Source organism: Malaya genurostris, chromosome 1 (assembly GCF_030247185.1).
Source record: "Malaya genurostris strain Urasoe2022 chromosome 1, Malgen_1.1, whole genome shotgun sequence".
Taxonomy (NCBI): domain Eukaryota; kingdom Metazoa; phylum Arthropoda; class Insecta; order Diptera; family Culicidae; genus Malaya; species Malaya genurostris.
In genome coordinates, this window is record NC_080570.1 from 109343635 (window position 1) to 109368035 (window position 24401).

Consider the following 24401-nt stretch of genomic DNA (forward strand, 5'->3'; position numbering starts at 1 on the left):
TGTTTGAAATTCAAGCGTGAACAACACAACGCAAGTTGACGATGCGGCTTGACTAGCCGTGAAATTTAATAAAAGCAATCTAAAAATAGCCTCAATGCCTTGCATATTCTTATCTAGTGGCAGGTAATAATTATAGGATAATTGCACCTATTTTCATATTTGCATCGTTTAAAATCAAACGAATATCTACATGAGCTCAAACGAATTGTATCGATAAGAAATTGCTACGGATACCCTATTTTTTACTTGTGAAATGAGACTATTGCAGTCTGTCGAATGTATCCATTCATAGCGACGATTCGATGTATGTCTCTCGCTAGCCGTGATCGTCTAGTGGTTAGGACCCTACGTTGTGGCCGTAGTAACCCAGGTTCGAATCCTGGTCACGGCAATGAAATATATCATTGTCACGGGTAGAGGGACTTTTTTGCAAGTTGTAGATTGACAAATTGGTCGTAAAATTCGGATAAATTCAAATTCTAAAGTATCAGTAGTACCTTCAAAGCTGTTACTCAAAATCGATTACATATCACTCTGGAAGTTTTACTCCTAAGTTCAAGCAATATAACAAGGAACATAATATTCGTATTTTTATGTTGCCTCTTTGACTTGTCAGTGCATGAGCAGTTCATGTTGTAATAAACTACACTGATAAGTCGAAGACGAAACCTTAAAACATTCTGGTGACATAGTATTTGGTGTGCAAAATTCGTGGATCGTTTGAATCGCGTAAACAGGAAAATAGCCAGCTGCTCTCGGGAATTTTTACAAGTATTTTCTGTGATGATTTTTCATCCCCGCAGCGAAAAGGATGCACGGCGTCAATGTTCATGTTTTTAATTACTTACTCAATCGATACAGGCATTGATTTATCCAAAATGTTATACTGAATCTAATTTTAAATAATTGCAAGCAGTATGTCGATGATTCCCAATATGGGAGTTTATGTTTAAGCGTTCCACAGCTACCAATCTCTTATCTTTTACAATGTACGTGCCAAACTCCTCCCTAACTTATTAATTTTAAAACTAATGATTCTATACACGTGAGTCAGTGCAACTCATTTATATTAATCTGGGAGTCCGCTTAAATATAACTTTGAAATTTTTATCCTGAATCTTTTGAAGCGTTTTGTTCCTGGTAGTCTATATTCCTTCTATGTAATCCTTAAGTGAAGTGAAAATTACGACATAGCATATATTTATAAATTTCGTTTTGTGCGAAGGTTCATACTGTGCATAACGGAGCGATACTTTTTCGTGCATGACGCGAGTCCTCCCTACATCGATCGAAGCAGAACTGCTACTGAATGAAATACGACGTTCGAAGCAACGATCGAAACCGTCGGCCGGGCGGGAGACATGCAAACGAATGACAACATTATGGCATGCTGTGATTGGTGCTTTGAAATACTGAAACGACGTTTCCATACATGTTTAAGTTAAGTGTTTCCGAATCGTTTGATTGTTAAATTCTATTAATCCATCAATAGATGACTGAGTAATTATCGTTCAAGTTATGTCTAAAAAAGGTTACGCGACTAACTCTGCATTTTTAATTTACATTATATTTTTAAATTTTTATATCAATAGTATAGCCAAATGGTACCTTTCTGCATAAATCAAATAAACATAGATTTCCGACTGTACGGTGACACTAACAGCACCTCTAGTGAGAAACGGGTGTACTTTTTTCCATTAGCTACTGCGGTTTTGTTAAATGCGCAGGCATTTTTATGCATGCATTTTAGGAGCATTTACGCACCCATTCTCCACCAGATGGTGCTTTTGCTGTCACGGGTTGCTCAACTACATTAGTATTACACTGGGAAATCTATGTTTATTTGATTTATGCTTTCTGCCACGATATTTTTTTCCGATATGCAGGTTGAGTTAACACAATGGAACGAAACATTTATTTTGAACTATCAATGATTGGAGACGCAGTAAAACTTTTTGTCACCCAAGAAAGAATTTTAATAAGACCACACCTTTAGGATTATTTTTTTTGGGTTACCAATATATGCAGTATTGCAATAGTACTAGTAAAGATTGTTAACACCACAATTTGGGCTGACTTTTACATCGATTTTTACAATAAGTGAATAATAAATACATTTGATATCAATCATTATTCTTTCCAGACACATATTCGCCACCTACACTCGTTTGTAAGAGTAGCGACCGATTTGTTTTGGATTTAAAGTAAACAGCTTAAAATTTTACCGGCGTTACACAGGAAAGGCATAATGAGCAAAACGTGCGCGTGCGTGCGTGCGTGATCAGTCCCCGTCGATCGGATCGACTCATAGATTCGACACTCAGTACTGATCGGAGATAGGTAACAGCAGTTCAAATATTATAACTGCGTTTATTTACAATGTGCTACCGAATGCTACTGCTCATGATCGCAATGCCAAGGACATCATCCCAACTGTTAAACACTGGAATTTCTGTACAGTCTGATCAAAATCAACTAGATCAGAATTGGAATTGTACAAAAAAAGTCAGTGAATGCAAACTAGAAGCGCTTGTGAACTATAACGAATTAGGATCCGAATACGCAATCAACTTCAACTGTGATGACGAGCCAAGATTCACTCAATACTCAATAAAAGTATTTCGTAATGTGAAAAGTTATAAATTGATTGGAAGTGAGGTGACTCGGAATGATATCGGTGTGCGATATTTACATTTTCCTGAGATTATTGATCATTTGGAAATCAGTGACTTTTGTTTGAATAGTACAGTGCCGTTTACATTTTCAAAGCTTAAAAAACTAAAAATATTAACAATTAAAAATAGTTTCATTCACTTAATTACTATTAAAAGTTTTAAAGGATTGAGCAACCTAATTGGCTTGCAGATAGAAAACACTCGTGTACTACAGATCGAACATATGGCACTGAGCGATTTGAGTAGCTTAAAAAGCATGTCATTGTCTCAAAGTAGTTGGACGAACTTTGAAATGAGCAATCTTGCATCACTGGAAGAGTTAAGATTTACCAGCTCAAAAGTCAAGAATATGAATTCGCTATTTAATAATCTGCCGGAGAATCTGCAAATATTTCATGGCTATCAATTAACAAGTGAAACACCACTTAAAGCGCAATTAATAGGAATTTTAAAATCATTTAAATTGAATGAAATGTTGCTTGAAAATTCCACTATAGAAAATGTAAGATTAGAATTCGTCAATACAATTGAAAAATTACATTTGTCGAGAAATGAATTAAATGAATCAAATGTGCATCTGAAAAGCCTACAAAATTTGAAAATCGTTGATTTAAGTTTCAATCAACTGAATATGTTTGACACATCGATTATCATAGATTGTCCTAATTTGGTGAAGCTCAATCTCAGTAACAATGCAATCAAATATATTGAGAAGAATGTGCTCGAAAATTCAACCATGTTACAATTACTAGACTTATCATACAATCAACTAAGAGTTATAATACTGAACTTGTCATCTGCGATAGCTGTTCTGCATATAGATAAAAATCCCTGGGATTGCATATGGCTTCATGAGGTGATTGAAATCGAACCAGAGCTCTTCATTCGATTCAAGTATACCAAAACACACAATAGTTTAGGTGCGCGAGGTTTACCATGTACCATAGAACCAAATCCTATGACATCGACGACATTCGCAACAGTAACTTCGATTCGAACAACTGTACAACATCACCCGGAAGGGTCCATAAATCACCAACCTAAAATTACGATCGTCGAACCGTTTCTCGTACCGTCGAAGCTCAAAATCCTTTTAGTAACAGTTGTCACCGGAATTTTAGTATCACACGTAATCCTTTTGCTTTACAACCGGTACAAACAAAACCACTTTCAACCGTTTTATCGGCAGTTACCTAAAGAAACAAATATGTTTTGTGTTCGAGATACAATCACAACTCAGAGCCATTCGTTTCTGTACGAGCTTCCGGTCATAGCGGATCCGCTCAATAATATTTATGAAGAAATTCCAGAAGAAAGAGGAACAGAAGAACCGAGATATGACCACTTGCAATTTCATCGATTCGACATCGAGGAAGACGTGGTGGAAGTTTGATTAGTAATAAAACTAAATGATGTTAAATAAATATTTGGAGTATTAACAATGTGAATTCAAACATTTTTGATGAAAATCCCCCTTTTAGCTTTTATAGTATCACAAACCATGTTTCGAACATTGGTTGCATTCTTATATTTAAGCCTACTTTTTCGCCCACAGACCATTTCATAAATACTTTACCATGACATCTAGGGCGAGTTTTTCATTCATTTCACTGATCGTCTGAACTGAACTGTATAATTTGTTTCACTTCGTTCTGTATGACGAAGTTCACTATAAACTCAGTTTAGCTCAGCCCGGTGGCAAGGATAGGGCGCTCCAGCAAGTGCTAGCGTGGCCAACATCTGGGGCATTTGGTGGGCAATCAGAGCGCTCAAAGTACGGTAAACAAACATTCGAGCATTTCAATTCGAGTAAAATCTTAATTTCTTTATCGTAGTGATGATATTCTGATCGATAATTTGCGGGGAAGTGCTTTAAAGAGTACTGAATAAACAAGTAGTTTGTAATATCCAGATTTTTGTTAGCCATTCTTCTTCATTGTTTTGGTTTTTTCAGAATGATGCTGGTCACAGTTTCATGACGTCATAGCAGGGGGCTGGTTTAGCTATTTACTAACGTCAAAACAAAGCAGACAGGGATATAACTAAAGGTACGAGAATCACGAAAAATAAAAACTTTTTGAATGGAAAGATTGAGAGATATGTCTGAGACGGGATCATTATATAATCCGTCACCTTCTCCAATTCTAGGAAATTCAACTGATAAAGAGTTTGTTCACCGAGCTAAGAGAACTTAGCAAAGTCTTGATATTACATTATTTTTACATCATAAATGTCATTGAAGTTTCGCTCACTTTTTGAATGTAGCAAATTTCAACAGTTGACGCTCGAATTCTTTGAAGGACTCAAAAACGTGAAGATTTAGTTTTATATAGTCAGCTATATTAATTTTATTTCGATTCTAACTGAAAACCAGCGCGAACACTTGCGAAATCTGAGAAGAAGAAGAAAACATATTAGTAATTCAGTTCGCTTTTTCTTACTCAATTCGGATCGATATCCAAACGAACCGGTTGGAGGCTAAATTCATTCGGAGTCGGTTGTTGCACTGGAGTCCGCATTGATTCGAATTCCATACTAAATTTTCACATTATTTTTTGTGAGAAAGAAAACAACAACAATCCGTTCCAACAAACTGAACGAGTATATCGTTTAATATGTCGCTCAACAAACGCTCCACGCCCAACAAGATCTAATCGCTTTCTTTCTTCTGTCAGAATCGAGTAGAACTGTTAAATATGTCAAGTCTTCGTCTTTTTTGTCGCAACCAAACCTAACCATCTAGAGAAGACGCGTCTGTTTGATCTAAGCTTCGCTCGCAGAATGCATAGAGTTATCATTTTCATCGTATCAACAAATACTCAACATGTTCGTATCCATATTTCAGAGAACAGACATCCAAGTAGTGATTGATTTCAATGTAAGTAAGAACGGTTATTTAGCAAAGTGATCACTAAGTAGCAACTCGCCTACAGAGGCGCTTCGAACAGTCCAGCAATCACTTATGGGTTCTTGTGTTCGAGCTTGCGTACAATGGTAATTCATGCATGCGATCGTACGCAACATAAAATCGTGAGCTTCCATGCAATGGTAATTGCTACGTGCATAGTCGTGCGCAACTGTGATTTTTAACGGATTTTTCTCGTATGCTTTACACATTTTTTTTAAAAAAATTTGTACTAGCTTGGATGTCTATTCTCTGTGATAGAGGTTGTAAAATATTCTTATATTTTAACTGTTCTATTATTATAATAATTTTTTTTTATTTTTTTATCTTCTTTTTCATCACGATTATCTTCAATTTTACACGGTTCCGTGAAGATTTTTTAAATTCAAAATAAATATTCAGTGCCAAATATGTGTTCAAGTGTTTTGGTTATATAGAAAGCTACGTAAGCTATAGAAATTTGCTGAAAACAAAGACATTATATAAACAATATATCCAGCTCTTACATTTCCCGAACAAATTATTGGAAACATCCTTTGTTGTGAGCATGGCGGCCTCAGGCGAGTCCGCATCGAATCTCGTACATAGAAGTAAGAGAGAGAAATGTCAAATTCGTGCGCGCCAAAATATCAGCATTACGCACCCATACAATTGACATGATATGTTTAATGCGATGCCGTGCGATTACGTTGCCAATCTGAAGATAGATTTCACTCCAAGCTGACAGGATCTGCTGAAAACCAACCAGCTTCAATTCAGTCCTGTAACTGAAGTTTAGAAAAATGGCGTAGGTCGTCTAATCTTTATGCATTCCTAAAGCGAGTGAAAATTCAATGACATTTATAATGTCACTGCTAATCGAATTGATCGAGCACGCCCGATCGAGCAGTCGAGTAAAAACTTTTTATCCAGTTGGTCTTGGAGGCAATATGAGAATAAGACACTATTTTGTCTTTGAAAATTCAGTTTAAACAATATTTATGCGATAATTCTATTTATTTTTGTTATCTGTTTGGTACCTACCCGAATTAACAAATTCCATAAAATAACTATATATCTCTTAATAGCCAATTACAAAAAGCATTCTCCTTTCAAAAAATCAACTAACAGCCAACAACTATTGATCAGCAGGGCATTTTATCAATGAGTAAAGGCAATCTAATCTCGAACCTGTGTTAAGTCAACTGAATTTGAGCCACTGTCTTGACACTTCGTACTTTTCATGTTCTTTAAAACAAATAATAACAAATTACCGAAAACACTAACGAAATATCTGGCGTGTTTTGATCGACAGCCACAAGTCCCGTTTCCTTCAAGAATTCGAAAATCTCATTTATGCCATCTTCAACCTATCCAAAATAAAGGGCGAAACCCTAATTCAATCAGTTATGTTTTGATTGTTTTAGCCATGTTGTTTTAAACTTTCCATTTATATGTTCGACACTTGCAATTGACGCAATAGTCAGGGAAATGAAAGAATAATGAGAAGACATATGTGCATCAATATGCGAACTCTTCAAACTGACATATGATGAGACAGGGCTCTGTCATGAGTTTTCAAAGATAATTCTTAAGTTTCAACATTTCGATACACTTCAAACTCAAATATGATCACACTCAATTAGGTTATGCGACAGCACACTTTTCATTTGTGGTTAACGCTTTTGAAGTACAAATGGAAAGTTTTTTGATTTCTTAGGCTGTGAACTATTTCGTGGTTAATTGAAAATTTTGGTAAAAAATCTGACACTCGAGCGGTTAATTTAATGTTGTCAAACCATCGATCTGTCAAAAATAACCATGCATGATTATTTTTGACAGATCGATGGTTATTTTTCGACACTGAAAAAAATCTTGCAATGAAAATTCTAATATTAATTCTTTAGTTGAAATTATTTCCAGTGCAAAATAAACCCAAATAACTTTCCGTCCGTCGAATTTTGAAATGGGCCGCAGTTTCAGTTGAAATTTAACTACTCGACACAAAATAACCACTCAAGTGTCAGATTTCAATCAAAAAAATATCGTCAACATAAGTTCACGGGAATGTCACTAAAGCTCATTTTGATCAGCAAAAAAAAAGTCTCATTGCAACCTTTTCTCCTGTCTATCCATGCTATTAACGAAAATCGGTATTTATCTGTACGATCCGTGAATTATCGGTATTTTGGGAGTACATATTTGTATTGCGGTATATAAGTCAAATTTCTATAAATACCGATAAATCGGTATACCTGCAACGTTGTTGAACACACTCATTTATGAACGTCACTTTGAGAGTGACAATAAACAATCCTTATAATATTGATTTTATCAACGAATATTGGCGTTCTGGGACCGATAAATGTGAAACTTCAATTAATGGCAGTGTTATTGATCTTACACCTAATGGGAACATTCAATATGAGAACTTGATTGTCAAACGATATCATTTCAATCATATGTGGACACTTCGACATGATATGCATATCATCTCGGTATATCAAATAATATCAGCGCTAATGTGAACATGGTATTAGTGTGATTAGAAGCTTGAATTGTATTTAGACAAACACTTCAAGAAAAAGTGTTGATTTTTAGCAGTGTAGATTTCGCTCCAAGCAGACAGCGTTTAGTAGGTGGTAGTAGTAAGCCTCTCAATCTCAAAGTATAGTTAATTTGAAATTTATTCAGGTATTTTTAAAATTTGTTTCGAGTCTGGATGTCTGTTATATGTGATATAGAATTTATCTTAAATAAAATAATTGAATAGATACATATATCGTTTTTATTATTTTCAACAGTGTAATACCAATTTCGATTAAAAAATCATCTGGCAACTTTGGTTATATGTTTTGGTCGCAAGATTATGATTGTAGCATTGCCTCTTACTTTCTGACAGTTTTTGTAGCGTCGCTGTAATGTCAGCTTTGATGGCCAGCTCATCGCTGCTTTGCATTCGTGTCTGTCAAAAAGGAAACAGATTTTGTGCACAGGAAAACGTAACTTTCCAAATAATAACAAATTTGTCTCATTTCCTCTTCATTTCACTTCTGCAAGCAAAGTCATTAGTTTCAGTTTAGTTACCTACTACGAAATCAATTTTAGTTAGAAATATGCGACCCCTATTAAAAGCAATTTTGTTCCTTCTGTTCGGGGTGTACCAGTCGCAAGCAATCATGTTTCGTTTGCAGCCGAATATGCAAAAATGTCTCAAAGATGACATGCAGGGGAACCAGATTGTGGCCGGTGAATACGAGGTGATGGGAGCTCCAGGACAAAAGGTTAATTATGTGGTAAGTATACATGTTCATTACCGAAAGATGCATTGTTAAAGTCGCCGGTATTCTCTAACCGTTGTAGGTACGAGACAGCAAGGGTCACATTATGTCCCAGAAAGAAGATATCAGTAAGGGAAAGTTTTCGTTTACTTCGGAGATGTACGACACCTTCGAAATTTGTTTTATTTCCAATGTTCCACCGAGTAAGTGAATGATTAGTGTGTTTTTCTTTATTTCTAACACTACGATTCTAATTATTCTAGCACATCGTGGCGTGGATCAGGATGTATCGCTCGATATAAAAAAGGGTATCGAAACCAAAAGTTATGAAGGTGTAAGTATATCTATTATATCGGCTTCTATTCATGTTTCGAAAATGGTACACGGGATGCTTATCTAGTTTTTTTTCTTTCCTTCTATTTCGATCTCTTAAAATCTTGTTTTTGCTCATAAACATGAACTGATAAACACTTCTACCTCTGTTCGTATCTATTTGTATAAATTGCTATCGGTAACGTATTGATTTTAGTTTATGAGTGCTGTAAGTGTTAATGTTGGTTTTTGTATCTATCCCTTATGAGAAATAGGGTATTGATTTCTTGAGTGTTTGCTGATTATTTTCCGATATTCAACGAATAAAAATTCTTCGGTTAATTTCATATTCGACTGAATTCCTACTACTGCTTGTGTCGATATTGCTCATTGTTTTATCTTTTTCGTTTGATGAAATGCTTAAGCTTCCCTAACACTTTGTTAACCCAGTACGTTAGTTTTAGTTGAGGGATTTACTTTTCCCTCACTTGTACGGAATATTATTTTTTCTTTTGTTTTGGACTTATGATCACGTTTGACCTGTCGTAACTAACACCTTAAGCTATGTTCGCCGTTTTTTAAGCACACACACGCACATTATCCTCCCAATTGCAGATTGGCGAAGCAGCAAAACTGAAGCCACTGGAAGTCGATCTTAAGCGTTTAGAGGACCTATCCGACGCAATTGTGCAAGATTTTGCCTTGATGCGAAAGCGCGAAGAAGAAATGCGTGATACCAACGGTAGGAAGCTAATCCCGAAAAACTATTTAAGGAATCTAACGAACATTTTTTATCACTTCCAGAAAGCACCAACAGTCGTGTGCTGTTTTTCAGTATCTTCAGCATGTGCTGCCTGCTCGGTTTGGCAACGTGGCAGGTACTTTATTTGAGAAGGTACTTCATCGCCAAGAAGCTTATCTAAGTTTTGTACTGAGAGACACAGAGGAGAAACACGAGCAACAAATCCTGCAACGGGAAAAAATTAGCTACTTGTGCGAGTATGAATGTGAGAATGATTCTGATTTTCTGAATGAAATAAACAAGCAGACCACACGCTTCGGGTGCATGAATAAATCAGTACGGAATAAGCGAGAGTCTCATGTCTGCCTAAAACTATTTGAGCAAACAAAATGGAGTAGTAGTGGGTGGAGATTTTGGAATTTATTTTAAAGTAGACTGCATCGTAATCATTCTATTTTCTCATATTTAACACAATTGTTTGTTTTTCATTATCCTCAATATGCTTATCGTTTGGTTACCCCTCGTCGCGCAGGTAATGAACACGATTTCGTGAAGTAGCTCAAATCTTCGAAACCTTTTCCAATGTTCTTCAGTTGTCATACATACCTGCAACTTCTATAGGTAATTTAGAATTCATCAGAAAAGGAAATAGATTTGATTTAATACAAAAATAATAACGAACGTTGTTGATGTTTAAAAAACTTTCGAAATTATGTGCATATTATTTGAATCTTGTTTTTATTTTAAAATTAAGAGCTATTCCTTCATTCGAACAAATGATGTTTCATGTTGACGTTCTTCTATTTATGTTAGCTTCATGGTAGCACCACAAAGAACAGACATCCGTGCTAGTAATGAATTTTTCAAAAAGTTGTTTAGAGCATACAAGTACAAACCACCGTTGCGTACGACTTTGAACGCATGATTTGTGTTCGAATGCAAGCTCGAACGCAACATCCAATGAGCGATTGATGGGTTGCTCAATGTGCCTCTGAAGAAGAATTGCTACTTGGTGATCACTTTGCTAAACAACCGTTAAATTTATTACACACATTGAGATCTCTAATTAGATGTCTGTTTTCTGTGATGATAGTTTTTCACCAGTCATTTTGGGCACCACCTCTCCAATCGCTCCTGGCTTGATGGATCCAACTTACTTGCTGTGCTACTATTATTCTTGTGTCGACCACAAAGGATTCATTCCTTATTTTACTGGTTTGCCGCACTGCAATTGTTTTCATTTCACGAAAACATTCCGGGAAGCACTAGTTTTCCGTCCACATGGTCCAGGGCTATTCACTTAGCAGCAGGAAAAACTTCGATGAAATCTAATATTCCCGTTCTCTAGTAAATTTCAATTTAATTCATTACAATTGTTTCAACCGAAGTAGCAAATGTGACTTATTGAAATTTCAAAGCGCCTGGGTTCAAATCCCAACCCCGCACATAGGGTCAGAAAGTTTTTCTGGCCCGAAGAGGCGAATGACATTAATGTTAAAGCCTCTATAACTGGAACAAATAAATTCAAAATGTATATTTCGACGTCAACATTTCAAAAGGGCCTAAAAACAATTGACAGATTCTCTTTTGGCTATATCTGCGTTATTATACCAACGTTCGTTACATATTACACACTTAAAACCATTTCTTGAGCTCGGTATAATAAAATGCCGAAACTGATCAGCAACACGTAAATTTGCTGATTGCTCAGTAATCAATACGCATGTTTCTGAACTTCGTTAAATGCATTCACTGATATTTCGGTAAAATGATACACTTTGCCGAAATTTGGCATAATTGCTTGCTGAATTTATCAGTAAACAACAGATATGCCTGTGTGGGTGCAAACGAGTTTATAATAACTAATGTATAGTATGCCATGACAAATTGCGGTAGACATCATTGCACCAGGTCAAGCGAGCTGTAACAGAATTGCTTTGCACATTTCACCACGAACAACCTTACAGGTAAGAAGTGTACCGCTCTGGGTGATTCCGTTTCCGATTAATAGTTATAAAATGCACAATGGCGATCCTGCCAGGAGTTGCAATTCAAATAGCATAGCTATTCAAAACGGAAACGGAATCACCTAAAGCAACAGAAAATTATTCAAATATTTGGCACAAAGATTTTCATTTTCAAATGAAAAAAAAAAGAAGCGTCGGTGGAGATTACGTAACGTTGAAAATAACTGGAACAAGCGGATCATTATGGTCGCGCATCATAAGCGGACCAGGAAGGTCGCGCATCATAAGCGGACCAAGAAGGTCGCGCATCAAAGCGGACCAAGAAAATCGCGCAATAAAATACATTTAAAAAAATGTTGACGATTTTTTTTTTAATTGAAAAAGGCGGATTCATAAAATCGCGCATCACATAGCGGATCTGGAAGGTCGCGCAAATATTTAAATATAAACGAGCGAACCGAAAACGTCGCGCATAAAGGGAGCAGGCAAAGTGGCCGTGAAAATGGAAAAAAGAAAATTAATGAGCGGATTTTCAATAATCGCGCATCGTAAAGCGGATCGTTAGATCGCGTACATTTCAGTTATAAGTTATCTCACGCATATATTTTTGTGTATAATTCCAGACCACAAAAAGGCGTTAAACTAAAGTAATATGGCAAACGACGGAAAATATGTCCGATTGGGCAACTCAAAATATATACCAATATTCGGCTACAATCGTACTATCTGGTACGCAGATTTTCTCGTTCAATTGTGAAAAGAAAATGGCCGAAGAGAAAATGAAATGAATGAAAAAGCGGATCACTATGGTCGCGCATTATAAGCGGACCAGGAAGGTCGCGAAATTTTAATAAAAATGGCGGATTCTCGATATCGCGCATCACAGAGCGGACCAGGAAGGTCGCGCAAATATTTAAGTTTAAATAAGCGGACCGGAAACGTCGCGCACAAAAGGAAGCAGGCAACGTGGCCGTGCAAATAAAAAAAAAGCGGATTTGAATAATCGTGCATTGCAAAGCGGATTTTGAGATCGCGCACATTTGCTTCGTAAGTAATCTTACGCGCATATTTTTGCGTGCAATTCCAGACCACAAAAAAAGTGTTAAAAGCAAGATATATGGAGAATAACGGAAAATATGTCCGATGGGTCAGCGGTACGAGCAATGCAGAGAATCAGACGACATTTGACGCATCTGTTGATCAGACTGACGAGGAGTCAACGATTTCAGTAACGCCGTGCAATTTGAGCATGTTATGCTTCAGGTAGTGAAATCGAACTCGAAAACATGTTGACAATGATCTAGAAAATGTACAAACAAATAATGTAGGAGTTTCGCTTCGCCATCATGATACACCACACACACAAACAAAATTTTACAGGTGTACTCATAAAGACCTGGGAAATTTCATTTGTAATGGCTTAATTTTTTTCCATAAGTACGTTTATTTAATAGGCAATATGCTTAAGTTTTTCTTCGCCGTGGCATCCACAATACATAGTACTTTAAACGTAATACATTTCGAATATCATATTAGTATGTTTTTATCAAGCGATTTACTATTACTGGGACATTGGATAGTCTACCTTGGGTACGCAAGAAATTTATTAGTTGAGATCTGACATCACGATACTCCACGCATGTCCAAACGACATGATCAACATGCGATGTGTAGTGATTGGACATGAGTCTGGATATCACACGAATGAAGTCCCTACTCACATTCAGTCCCCTGAACCATGCCTTTGTCGATATTTTAGGAATAATTGAGTGCATCCACCGACCCAGATAATCTATATCCCAAGAAGCTTGCTGGCAAGTGTTCTTTGGCGGGACGCGCTATATAATTCGTTGAAAGCAATTGGTCTCTCATGAGTTTCACCCTCAAAAGCACCACGTTTGGACAAACTCTTTCATTGCCTAGAATGGAACAATGAACCGGGAGCCAAAACCAAAGTGATTTGATAATTATTATTCAATATGTCGTTCAGACACTGTTTTATTTTGCCCAAGAAAAATGATTTATTTTTGCCAGCAGCGTTTGAGCGAATGGTTTCAATTGCACTCAGACTATCTGTGAAAAGAAAATAATGGTTTGGAGATAATGTGACGATTACACTCAAACTATAATGAACTGCTGCTAACTCTGCTATATAAACAGATGCAGGTTCTTGAAGCCTAAATAAGGCCGAAACATTATTGTTGAACATACCAAACCCTGTCGCTTTTTCAATTCGCGATCCGTCCGTGTAAAACATTTTCTCAGAGTCAATAGGACTGAACTTACTTGATAATATTTTTGGGATTTCCATCGAGCGTAGGTGTTCCGGAATTCCACGCTGCATGGATGTGTCGAAAAATTAAGTTGAGTCAGGGACATTTAGGAGGCTGTGACGGATAGGAATATATCTTGAAGAGTCGATTTCCTGTAACATATGGATAAAATATACTGTCATGAATCTTGTTTGAGATTGAAACTCAACTAGCCTTTCGAAGTTATTAATAACTAAGGGATTCAGTACCTCACATGCTATTAGCAGTCGCGATGAAAGCTCCTAAAAACGATCTTTCAATGGAAGAACTCCCGCCAGAACTTCAAGACTCATTGTATGTGTCGAATGCATCCAGCCTAAGGCAATTCGCAAACAACGGTACTGAATTCGCTCAAGTTTGATAATATGAGAGTTTGCAGGGGAACGAAAACAAACGCATCCATATTCCATCACTGAAAGTATCGTTGTTTGATACAATTTTATTAGATCTTGCGGATGAGCACCCCACCAAAATCCTGTTTTTTTTTCGAAGAAAATTTACTTTTTGTTGGAATTTTGTTATCAGATACCTAATGTGTCCTCCCCACGTGCATTTGGAATCAAACCACACTCCGAGGTATTTGAAAGTCAAAACCTGTTGGATAATTCCTCCCATCATATGAAGCTGAAGCTGCGCGGGATCATGCTTTCTTGAAAATACGACCAGCTCCGTTTTTTCCGCAGAGAATTCGATACCCAGATGAACAGCCCAAACGGACAAGTGATCTAAGGTATCTTGCAATGGTTTTTGCAGTTGTCTTAGTGTACATGGGGTTAGCTGTCAATGTCATTTACGTAACAATTATAGAGGAGCGGACAGAAGCAAAATCAAATATCCATCTGTTCAAGTATTCCTCACTCTCCTGTCCTACGTAACGATTACTCATTCGACTGGTCGTATTGACAAACCTTCGACAAAATGTCTCCAATAGCTGCATTTCTTGGCTCGAAGTATGTTCTTGTACTTGGTTTCTAAAACAAGAATTTTTCAAAATTCTGAAGAGTTCCTCATCCTCGTTTTAAAAACGTTTTGAAAGCATTTTTTTCGCGTGTTTAGCACCTGAGCACTCTTTGTCCCACCAAGGGCTTGGAGGCCTTCTGTTAGACGATGGACCAAGAAATCGTTTGGTTTGGGCTTGTTCTGCGGCCTCCAAATAATGGCTTAATATTTTACTAGTTTGATTGTAGTGCATGAATTTTACTAGTTTGATTGTAGTGTGCATTCGGCTAGCGGGTTAGACTGTATGAATACAGATGTGTTCTTCTGTTGCTCATTCGATCAATGGACGTACTTTGTAATCCGATTATTCTCAGTTCAAGTCACAGCGGTCGCAATCATAACCTTCTTTTTATTTCAATGAATTTCATGTCATGGAATTTTAGGTATAATATTGAATGTTCTTGCACGTAAAATTGCTCCATTTATGTGCATTTGATAAAATATAAAATCACAGGATTTTTTCGAAGTGTGCAGTGTTAATTCTACATCGTGGATCCGAGCGATATACCACTAAGGGATATACTCGATACACCCAGGGATGCCAAGGGTTAAAAAAAAAATCTGTGCATTGCGAAAAATCTGAAAACTTGAGTGAAACTGTATGATTACACTGAAACGTTATTCCTTCTCCGACATAAGTTCTCGTATATCGACCTATAAGATTATTTTATTTGTTTTTTATTTTGATTTATTAGAAGTAAAGCTAAGAGAACTAGTATTTCATTTTTTTTTTGAGAAGAGGGTGGATGTGTGGGTGCAAACGAGTTTATAATAACTAATGTATAGTATGCCATGACAAATTGCGGTAGACATCATTGCACCAGGTCAAGCGAGCTGTAACAGAATTGCTTTGCACATTTCACCACGAACAACCTTACAGGTAAGAAGTGTACCGCTCTGGGTGATTCCGTTTCCGATTAATAGTTATAAAATGCACAATGCCGACATCAGCAGAGACGTTTGCCGAGATTTCGGAATATGCGCTAGCTGTTGCCGAGATTCAGCACGACAGCTGTCATTTATTGCCGCGTTACATTTTTGCTTCGCATTGTGCGATTATTTTCTAATGAAATTCTCGAGTGAAAAAAAAAAAATCTTCGAAGAAGCGTGGAACCACTTGCAAGTAAAAATATTGAATACATATTGTGACATGTTTCGCTTTATAAAAAGCGACTTTATCAGAGCACTCGCGATTATAAGGGAAAAACACCCAACACGGGACTCAAAGCGTCCTCGAGACAAAACTTTGGGGGATAAGCGAAAAAATAACCCAATGCATGGAATAATTCAATAGATCAAAGTAAGTTTATTTTTTAAACAATACCGTATATGCATCATTAAATATTGAACATTTTTGTAAGCCAAAAATCAATATATATTTTTATTTTCATATTTCCAGCTCGACTCAAGGTGGTCGCATCTGGAAACGCCGCTTTTTGTTATGCTACATGTTTTCAGGTATAGGCAGAGATGCCAGGTAAAAATTTCAGATGTCTGCAGACAGGGTCTGTAAATCTGAAAAAAAAATCTGCAGTCAGCAAGTATGGCTTGCTGGCAGCAATTTCTCTATAAAGTATGACATGCAAAACTGACTTGGCGAGCAAAAAAAAAAAAAAGGTCGCGGAAATTTCAAATTTTTCTGTAAATATAGATGAAAGTCAGCGAGAATTTCAAAAGTCTGTAAAAATCTGCGAGAATTTCAAAAGTCTGCAAAAGTCTGCACAACAAAAAATGTCTGCAGCACTATACCCCAAATCTGCAGATTTACAGACAAATCTGCAGACCTGGCATCTCTGGGTATAGGCTGTAAGCACTACTAGCAACAAATTTGTAAGCCTCCTTTAAGTGTTAATAAAATAAATTTTTGATCCTGAATGGCGTGTTTATAATGTTGAGAAATTACAAACAAATTTAATTGACTAGATTTTTAATTACTGATGATTCGGTAATTTATTTTTTCATTTTTTTGTTTTATTGGATTGCCGAATATTCAGTGAACGTTTCACTGAGCAAACAGTAAATCTTATGCTGACGATTTCGGCAACATTTGACGTTTGTCAAATTTTAGGGTGCCGAGACGCTCAGTAATTTTATTTAAGTGTGTAGGTACTGTTAGAAACGTGGGCATATTATCTTTCATTCTACCAGAATATTTTGTAAGTACACGTAAAAATTAGGGAGATATTAACAAAAGAGAAAGTAAGCGAAGAGAAACTCTCATTAGTTTATGTGCCCTTATGAAATGTTGACGTCGATTTATTCATTTCGTCGACCAAATGTAGAACACTGTGTACATTGTAAATTATTTAATGTTTACTTACATACTAAGCATTATTTCTACGACAAAGCTGAGATTTCATTTAATTTTTGGACATGGCAAGGTCATTGAGTTATGTTTTTTTTTCTATTGAGTTGAAGTAGAATTTCACTACACCAAACATGGAATTGATTGATTTCGTTCTGGAATATAATAGCGTCGTTGATATTTCTAATTTTCTGCATATATAAGAACTTTTAGATAGTTGAGGTATGAAGGAAATGTCGTTTATATACCCTGAGGTACACCAGATGTTACATTGTTTGATTCGTAGGCTATAACACATAGATCAATAAGTCCCGAGACTAACAATGGAAACAACATTTTTTTTGCAAATTTTTTTTTTATTCATCAACATAATCACCTTTTAGGGTGATACAATGGTTTCAACGTTTTTCCAATTTTTCAATACCATGTTTATAAAAAAATTTGTCTTTCGCTTTAAAATAAGCTTCAGTTTCAGCGATGACCTCCTCATTTGAGCCAAATCTTTTTCCCTGGAGCATTTTTTTAAAATCAGCAAAGAGCCAGTAGTCACTGGGGGGCTAAATCTGGCGAGTATGGGGGTGGGGAAGCAGATCAAAGCCCAATTCGTTGAATTTCGCCATTGTTTTCATCGACTTGATGAAAAAGCAATCGCGGCACTTACTTGGAAAAAAACCTTTTTCATGCTCAATTTTTCATGAAGGATAATAAATACACTTCCATATGATATCTGTGTCATCTCAGCAATCTCACGGTGCTTCACTTTACGATCTTTCATTATAATTTTTGTCACTTCACTCACATTTTCCGGTGTAACGGCTTCCACAGGTCTACCCGACCGTTCCGCGTCATTTGCGTCGGTACGACCACGTTTGAACTCGGCGAACCACCGACAAATCGTTGCTTTTGATGGACAAGAGTCCGGATAACATTTTTCAATCCATGGTTTCGCTTGCACGGTGTTTTTACCCATTAAAAACAATGTTTTATCAAAACACGAAACTCGGTTTTTTCCATTTTTTAAACAAACTACAAAACGATTTTACTCCAACCTCGATAACTCAGCTGTTTCTGGTCGGATCGACTTAAAATTTTGACCTATTTCAAGCAAAGGTTAGTACTCTAGAAAGACGTGGTTATTGGTTTACTACGAGCGCCATCTCTGCTTTAGTCTCGGGACTTATTGATCCATGTGTTATTGTCAGGGATTCCATTTTTATAGTCTTGAGGACTTTCTTTTCACTTGACTTCCAGTGAAAACCTGACTGTGATGAAACATCGAGTTGCCAAAATATACGAGTTCTTGCAAATATTCGAATTTTCACCGCGCTAACACTACATGACATGCTCTCTCACTGCGAGTATCACCGGAAGTGAGAAAAAATCATAGTTGAACAACTTTAGGAACTTCTAAAACAATTGTACAGCAAATCATCAACTTGTATTGGCACATTGTCGCAAAGCTGATTTACCGGTAACGACACCTGCCAATGAAAAATGGAACCAAGAAAAGGAGGATTCTTTAGGAAATTTTCATAGTGATTTGCAACATTTTTATCGTTTATTCAATAGTACAAATAGATATCAGCAATAAAAGTATACACTCGGAGTAGAAGAAAATCGATTTCAAAGTGATTACCACTACTTTTTTTTTAGTGTAAACTACGATTAAACATGGAAAATCTTCAGAAATGTGTGAATTTAAACAGAAACCAGTGTAATGTTGATTTCTTGAGTACTAGAATGTATAGCGATCGAGTACTACTTAGTTTGGATACTTTATTTGTTATATCCAGGCATTTTAAAAATGGTATCAAACCAAGTTTAATGCTCTATTCTGAATAAACGGTAGATTTCGCACAATAAACTAAGATCAACATTACCACCTCAGAGTAAAAACTTCTTCTTCAACTTCTACTATGATTTTTCGAATGAACTTGCCGGTTTTCATAAGAAATCATTGAAAAGGTGGAGAAATTAGAAATTTTCCTACCGATTTGACAACTCTTGCTAAAAGTATCATCTCTAATCAAGCAGCCCCTCTACATTTCAGTTTTGCGACAATATGCCAATTGTTCTCGAAGAAAAAATCAGAACCAACGCACAGTGGGGAAAAACGAACAAAATCGCAACTTTACTAAATATTTTCAAAAAAACCTAAGAAAATATTTTTAAAGTTAGTATTTCTTATGCAAAAATTACCGTAGAATCGACTGGTGATAGTCAAATGATCCGCAAAATTCACTCTCATGACCGTTTCGCTAAAATTTCAAAAATTTTCTGACTTTACTTCGAAGACTAACTGTGAAACTCTGAAAAAATGAATTCGACTGGATTGTTTTTAATAAAAATGACTGCAAATAACTGTATTCCGTTTTACCCCAAATCATCTTCTATGAATTTACAAAAAAAAAGTTTACTGATTGGTGTTTGGACCAATTATTGTGTTTAACACATGTAATTCGATTCAATAGCAAAACACATCACATCCAAAGGAAAAACACACCGAAGCTAAGTGCAAAATAATTTAATCTAGCAACTTAGTAAATTTGCACACGAAAGCTTAAAACAAATCGTTTTGGTAATGTATTGAAATGAAAAAGCATATTAAATTGAAGTGCTGTTTACATATGAATCCATCGTGCAAATTTTTATCAGTGTAATCTTATTTTTAGGTCTTTTCTCGTAATTCGTAATAATTGTCATTCCCATTGTGTTTAATTGGATCACAGATGTTTTGTACATGATATGAACCAATATTGATAGGTCGTATTGGATCTGCTTTTGGAATGTCATATTTCAATTGAATAATATAACTAGAGAAGAAATGGGGTAAAACGGTACGACGAGTTTGCTGCTGTCATTAAAACTATATGCAATCGATTTGTTAGACGTTTTTACATCAGAAACACTCTATTCGCTCTTCTGCAAGTACTTCGGTTTTATGTTATCTAGTTAGGCTTGAATACGATACAGTACAAAAAGGGAATTTGGGGTAAAATGAACATGATATCGTTTCGTGCGGTCCTGCTAAATACGCGGAATCGATTTCACTGACCATTTTACACAAAAAAGTGCTTTTTGGTTAGCCATATCATGCCTTACTACATAAGGGCATATTCAGGAGTGTTCTAGTTGTACACGCAGAGAAAAAAAATTGTAAAAATAACTTATTTCGAGTTTCACACAACGATTTTTGTTGTTGAAATAGTGACAATAAAAATCTGGTTTGATATAGCAAATATTTATTCCAGAGACTACAAAACATGATAATTTTTTTTCTCAGCAGATTAGTTTGTTTCAAGCGACATTTTGATAAAAATAACAAATATTTGACTTGAACGTTGTGAAGAGCTAAGTAGCGCTTTAAATTCACAAATCTTTCAGTTGAATTAAATTTCCTTGAATTTAGTTATTTCAACTAGCGCTTTTTATTATTGAAATAATTCATTTTTGTTTGTTTTTAAAAATAAAATAATTTCATATTTATAAGGGTAATTTTTGATACTACTTTTATTTTGATTTATATTCGTTTTAAAAATTTTTGCATTTTTTTAATTGAATTTTTTTAAACATCTAAGACAAACAATTTATTCCCATGCCACAATCAAATCCAGTTTTTTTTTATTTTTATAGCATTCCACGCTACGATGCTCCATCAATTTTCAATAAATTCGGTAGAGATGGAGATCCTGCATCACGTATTGTTTATAAAAAAATTGTTATTTTAATGTTATTATAAAAATATTCTTGAATATCAATACATACGCATACAATACTCAGTTGTATCGTTACACTCTTAGATCTTAGATAAATTGAATCTTTTTTTTCTTGGCATAAAGATATAACAGAATCAAGTCAACGTGAACATTTCGATAATATCAATTCAACTTTGGTTGACACATAATAAATAGTTAGTTTATTCGACAAAAAACTCAGCATAAACAAATATATTTTTCATTTTGTTAGACCAAAATTTTGATTCAAATTAAACAGAGATCGTTGTTGATGTTGAAGGGTGAAATGCGTTCAAAACAATTATATTCTAGCCTGAAATAAACATAAATCAAGTTCAAAAATCTACTAACTGTTTTGTTATTTTAAACTTGCTCTATTTCTCTGCGTGTAGATGCATAATTTATGTCAGTTTTAAAATTTCAATTTGGCAATTATAACAAAATAAGTTGGCAGCATCAGCAGCGTTTTATCTGTGTTTCAAGTATAGAAAAAAATAGAACGGCAGCGTATACCAGTTTTAAATTTGACAGTAGAACCACAGACTAACAGACACAAATTGGATTCTTCAATCATTTAAACGATCATTTCGAATATTCCTTCAGTTGGGACAGTACTCGCATATGTTTTGATGGCGCCACGTTACCCTATCATAAACATCCAGTATGTCGTTTATGTTTTTTTATTTATGAACAGAGTTGCCATTCATACAAATGTCTGTAATGTACTGATTTGTATACGTCCATGCGGATTTCATGCAGGATACAGATTCAGTAAATATTGTCAAAACTAAATACAGAATTGTGCTTACTTCTCATCCTCTAACGCAATACAAAATCGAAACCATGTTTTGTTACGATATTTACTTGCTTCTGTCCTGCTGCCACATAATTTCGGATGAAAATTACTAATACAATCAACAATAGTCTAGATGACTACAAGTTCAGTTTACGTTGGGCCCGATAATGAACTTTTTGAACAGTCCGTACGAAAAAACTAACTAAAAAGAATATATATTTCCCCTATGTAAAAAGCATAAGGTTTCACGAACTAAAAAAATCATTTTTCTGAACAATTTTAAGACAAATAAATGTTTGCCCTCAAACATTGCTAAAAAGGTTGAATATATTAACAACGTAATCCATTTATTAATTGCGACAATTCATTTTCAAATATTAGACAAAGCTTAATAAAATCAGGCATCTCTGCAAGCAGCTGATCTGTGTTGACAAACGGGGGGAACCAATTAGTAAAGAAACGTTCACATAACACAAGGGGTGTACCGATGGTAAATAGTTCGCGCAGTTCAATATAGGTGAAGTTAGTGTCCCACGAAAATTTATTTTTATAAGAATTTATTCATAGTGTTATGTCTGTTAGTCTGTGGTAAAACTGTTCGAATAAAAAAACTAAAACGGCTGGCTGGGGATACATTTGTTTCAGTTTCAATTATATTATAGAACACTCCATATGAATCTTGTAGCTGCTGAATTTGCTCTAAGGATTAGATATTTATTCCATAACTTAGTTTTATGATATGGGTGTACGTTATTTGGCCGAATTTCATTTGGCATAAATTTGATTGGCATAACTTTTGATTGGCATAAATTTATTTGGCATAATGTCTTTTGGCATAAAATAAAAAGACATACTGTTTCATTTGGCATAATTTCAATTGTGCATATTTTCTTTAGATTGTTTTGTTTGGGAATATTTCCGGAAGCGGCGGCCCCCGCACACAAACCGGTAATCCACTCGTTTGCTCGGTCTATTTAAAGCTAGGAGCTACCCCTTGGCCTCGCATTAAAACAAAAAGAAGGCGGCGAAGCCGCCTTTCAATTTATTTTCTAGTTTAAGACCACAACGAGGACAAGGCTTGGCGTCACCGAGGTAACGCAGTCCGAGTCGTCCAATCACTAATCGGAAATACTATAATCCAAGTGTTAAGGCCGTTATGTATTTCAACCTTTTAAATTACTCCAAGAATAAAAAGAATCAAAAGAAAATATGCACAATTGAAATTATGCAAAATGAAAATTATGCCAAAGAACAATTATGCCAAATGAAACAGTATATCTTTTTTATTTTATGCCAAACGACATTATGCCAAACAGATTTATGCCAAACAAATTTATGGCAAACAAAATTCGGCCAAATAAAGTACACCCTTATGATATAGAGGGGAAATTCCTCAAGACTTCTACTATAGACTATATATTCATAAGATAGTCGTATGAAATTCACAAAAATGTTTGAATGAATTTCTAAGGTCACGTTTGATGATAATCATTTTATTAATTTTATAAATTTTGGTTTTTTATTCAGAACTTGATTATTTTAAATAATTTTTTTATCAGAAAAACATGGTTTCGTTGTGGTTTGAGTTATTTCTCCGAAAAATCCTCCAGCATTATTTTTAACAGATGGGTTCAAGGATAGAATAAAAAAAGAGAGATTAATTTATTTAATAATAATCATACCTTGAAGTAACCGAAAAGTTCGGATCTGAAACTACTTTCTCGTGACACCATCTGGTTACTAGATCGAGAACATATTTACCGATGTGTTCTGTTATATTGATTTTTTCTTAACCAAAATTACACTTATGTATTATACAATTTAAATTAGTCATATATTTCTTATTTGTAGAAAGTTGGTCATTTATTTCTTGTTCGATATTGACAAATGACTTATTGGCCGTTAACACAGAAAACGCGTGAAGTGTCTTTATTCTGTTCGGATAATCTTATGTCGCATTTCCTAACAATTTTTTATACAAAATTTTTAGCCACCGTAAAAATGGTCCAGTTAACATGATTGAGAAGATTTGATCCAATATATACATATACACAAAACGAATAGTACTTATAGATCTTGAGAGAAACGTCGTTTTGAAAAAATCACCTAACATCTAAGACAAGACCTGACAACTGGGGGGGCTGCTTTTGTTCCAAAATGGACCAGTTTATGATTGGCTGATTCTGATGTTGGTACCCGCACATTGTGAAAAGAAAAAAACTTTTGCAGGGTACGCGAGCAATGATGCCAAGTATAAAGAAAATATGACAACAAGTTTATTAAAATGTATAATTTTAGCTCACCAATGAAAACGAAAATTTTCAGAGGATGTTTCACTTTTTTTCAATCTCATCTGTAATAAATGTTTATAGTGGCAGCACTGTATAAAAAATC

The 24401-nt window shown here is 35.4% G+C and overlaps 1 protein-coding gene and 1 non-coding gene across 2 annotated transcripts; both read left to right on the forward strand.

Annotated features, from left to right (window-relative positions):
* The first annotated feature begins 319 nt into the window (after window positions 1-319).
* Trnah-gug (transfer RNA histidin (anticodon GUG)) lies at window positions 320-391 on the forward strand. Its single transcript has one exon. It is a non-coding gene; the product is annotated as a tRNA-His (tRNA).
* An 8107-nt stretch (window positions 392-8498) lies between these two features.
* On the forward strand, window positions 8499-10269 carry LOC131425386 (transmembrane emp24 domain-containing protein bai). The gene is made up of 5 exons (XM_058587228.1): window positions 8499-8855; window positions 8923-9043; window positions 9104-9174; window positions 9768-9894; window positions 9957-10269. The coding sequence occupies exons 1-5, from the start codon at window positions 8676-8678 to the stop codon at window positions 10073-10075; spliced, it is 618 nt and encodes a 205-aa protein (XP_058443211.1). The 5' UTR covers window positions 8499-8675; the 3' UTR covers window positions 10076-10269.
* The last annotated feature ends 14132 nt before the right edge of the window (window positions 10270-24401 follow it).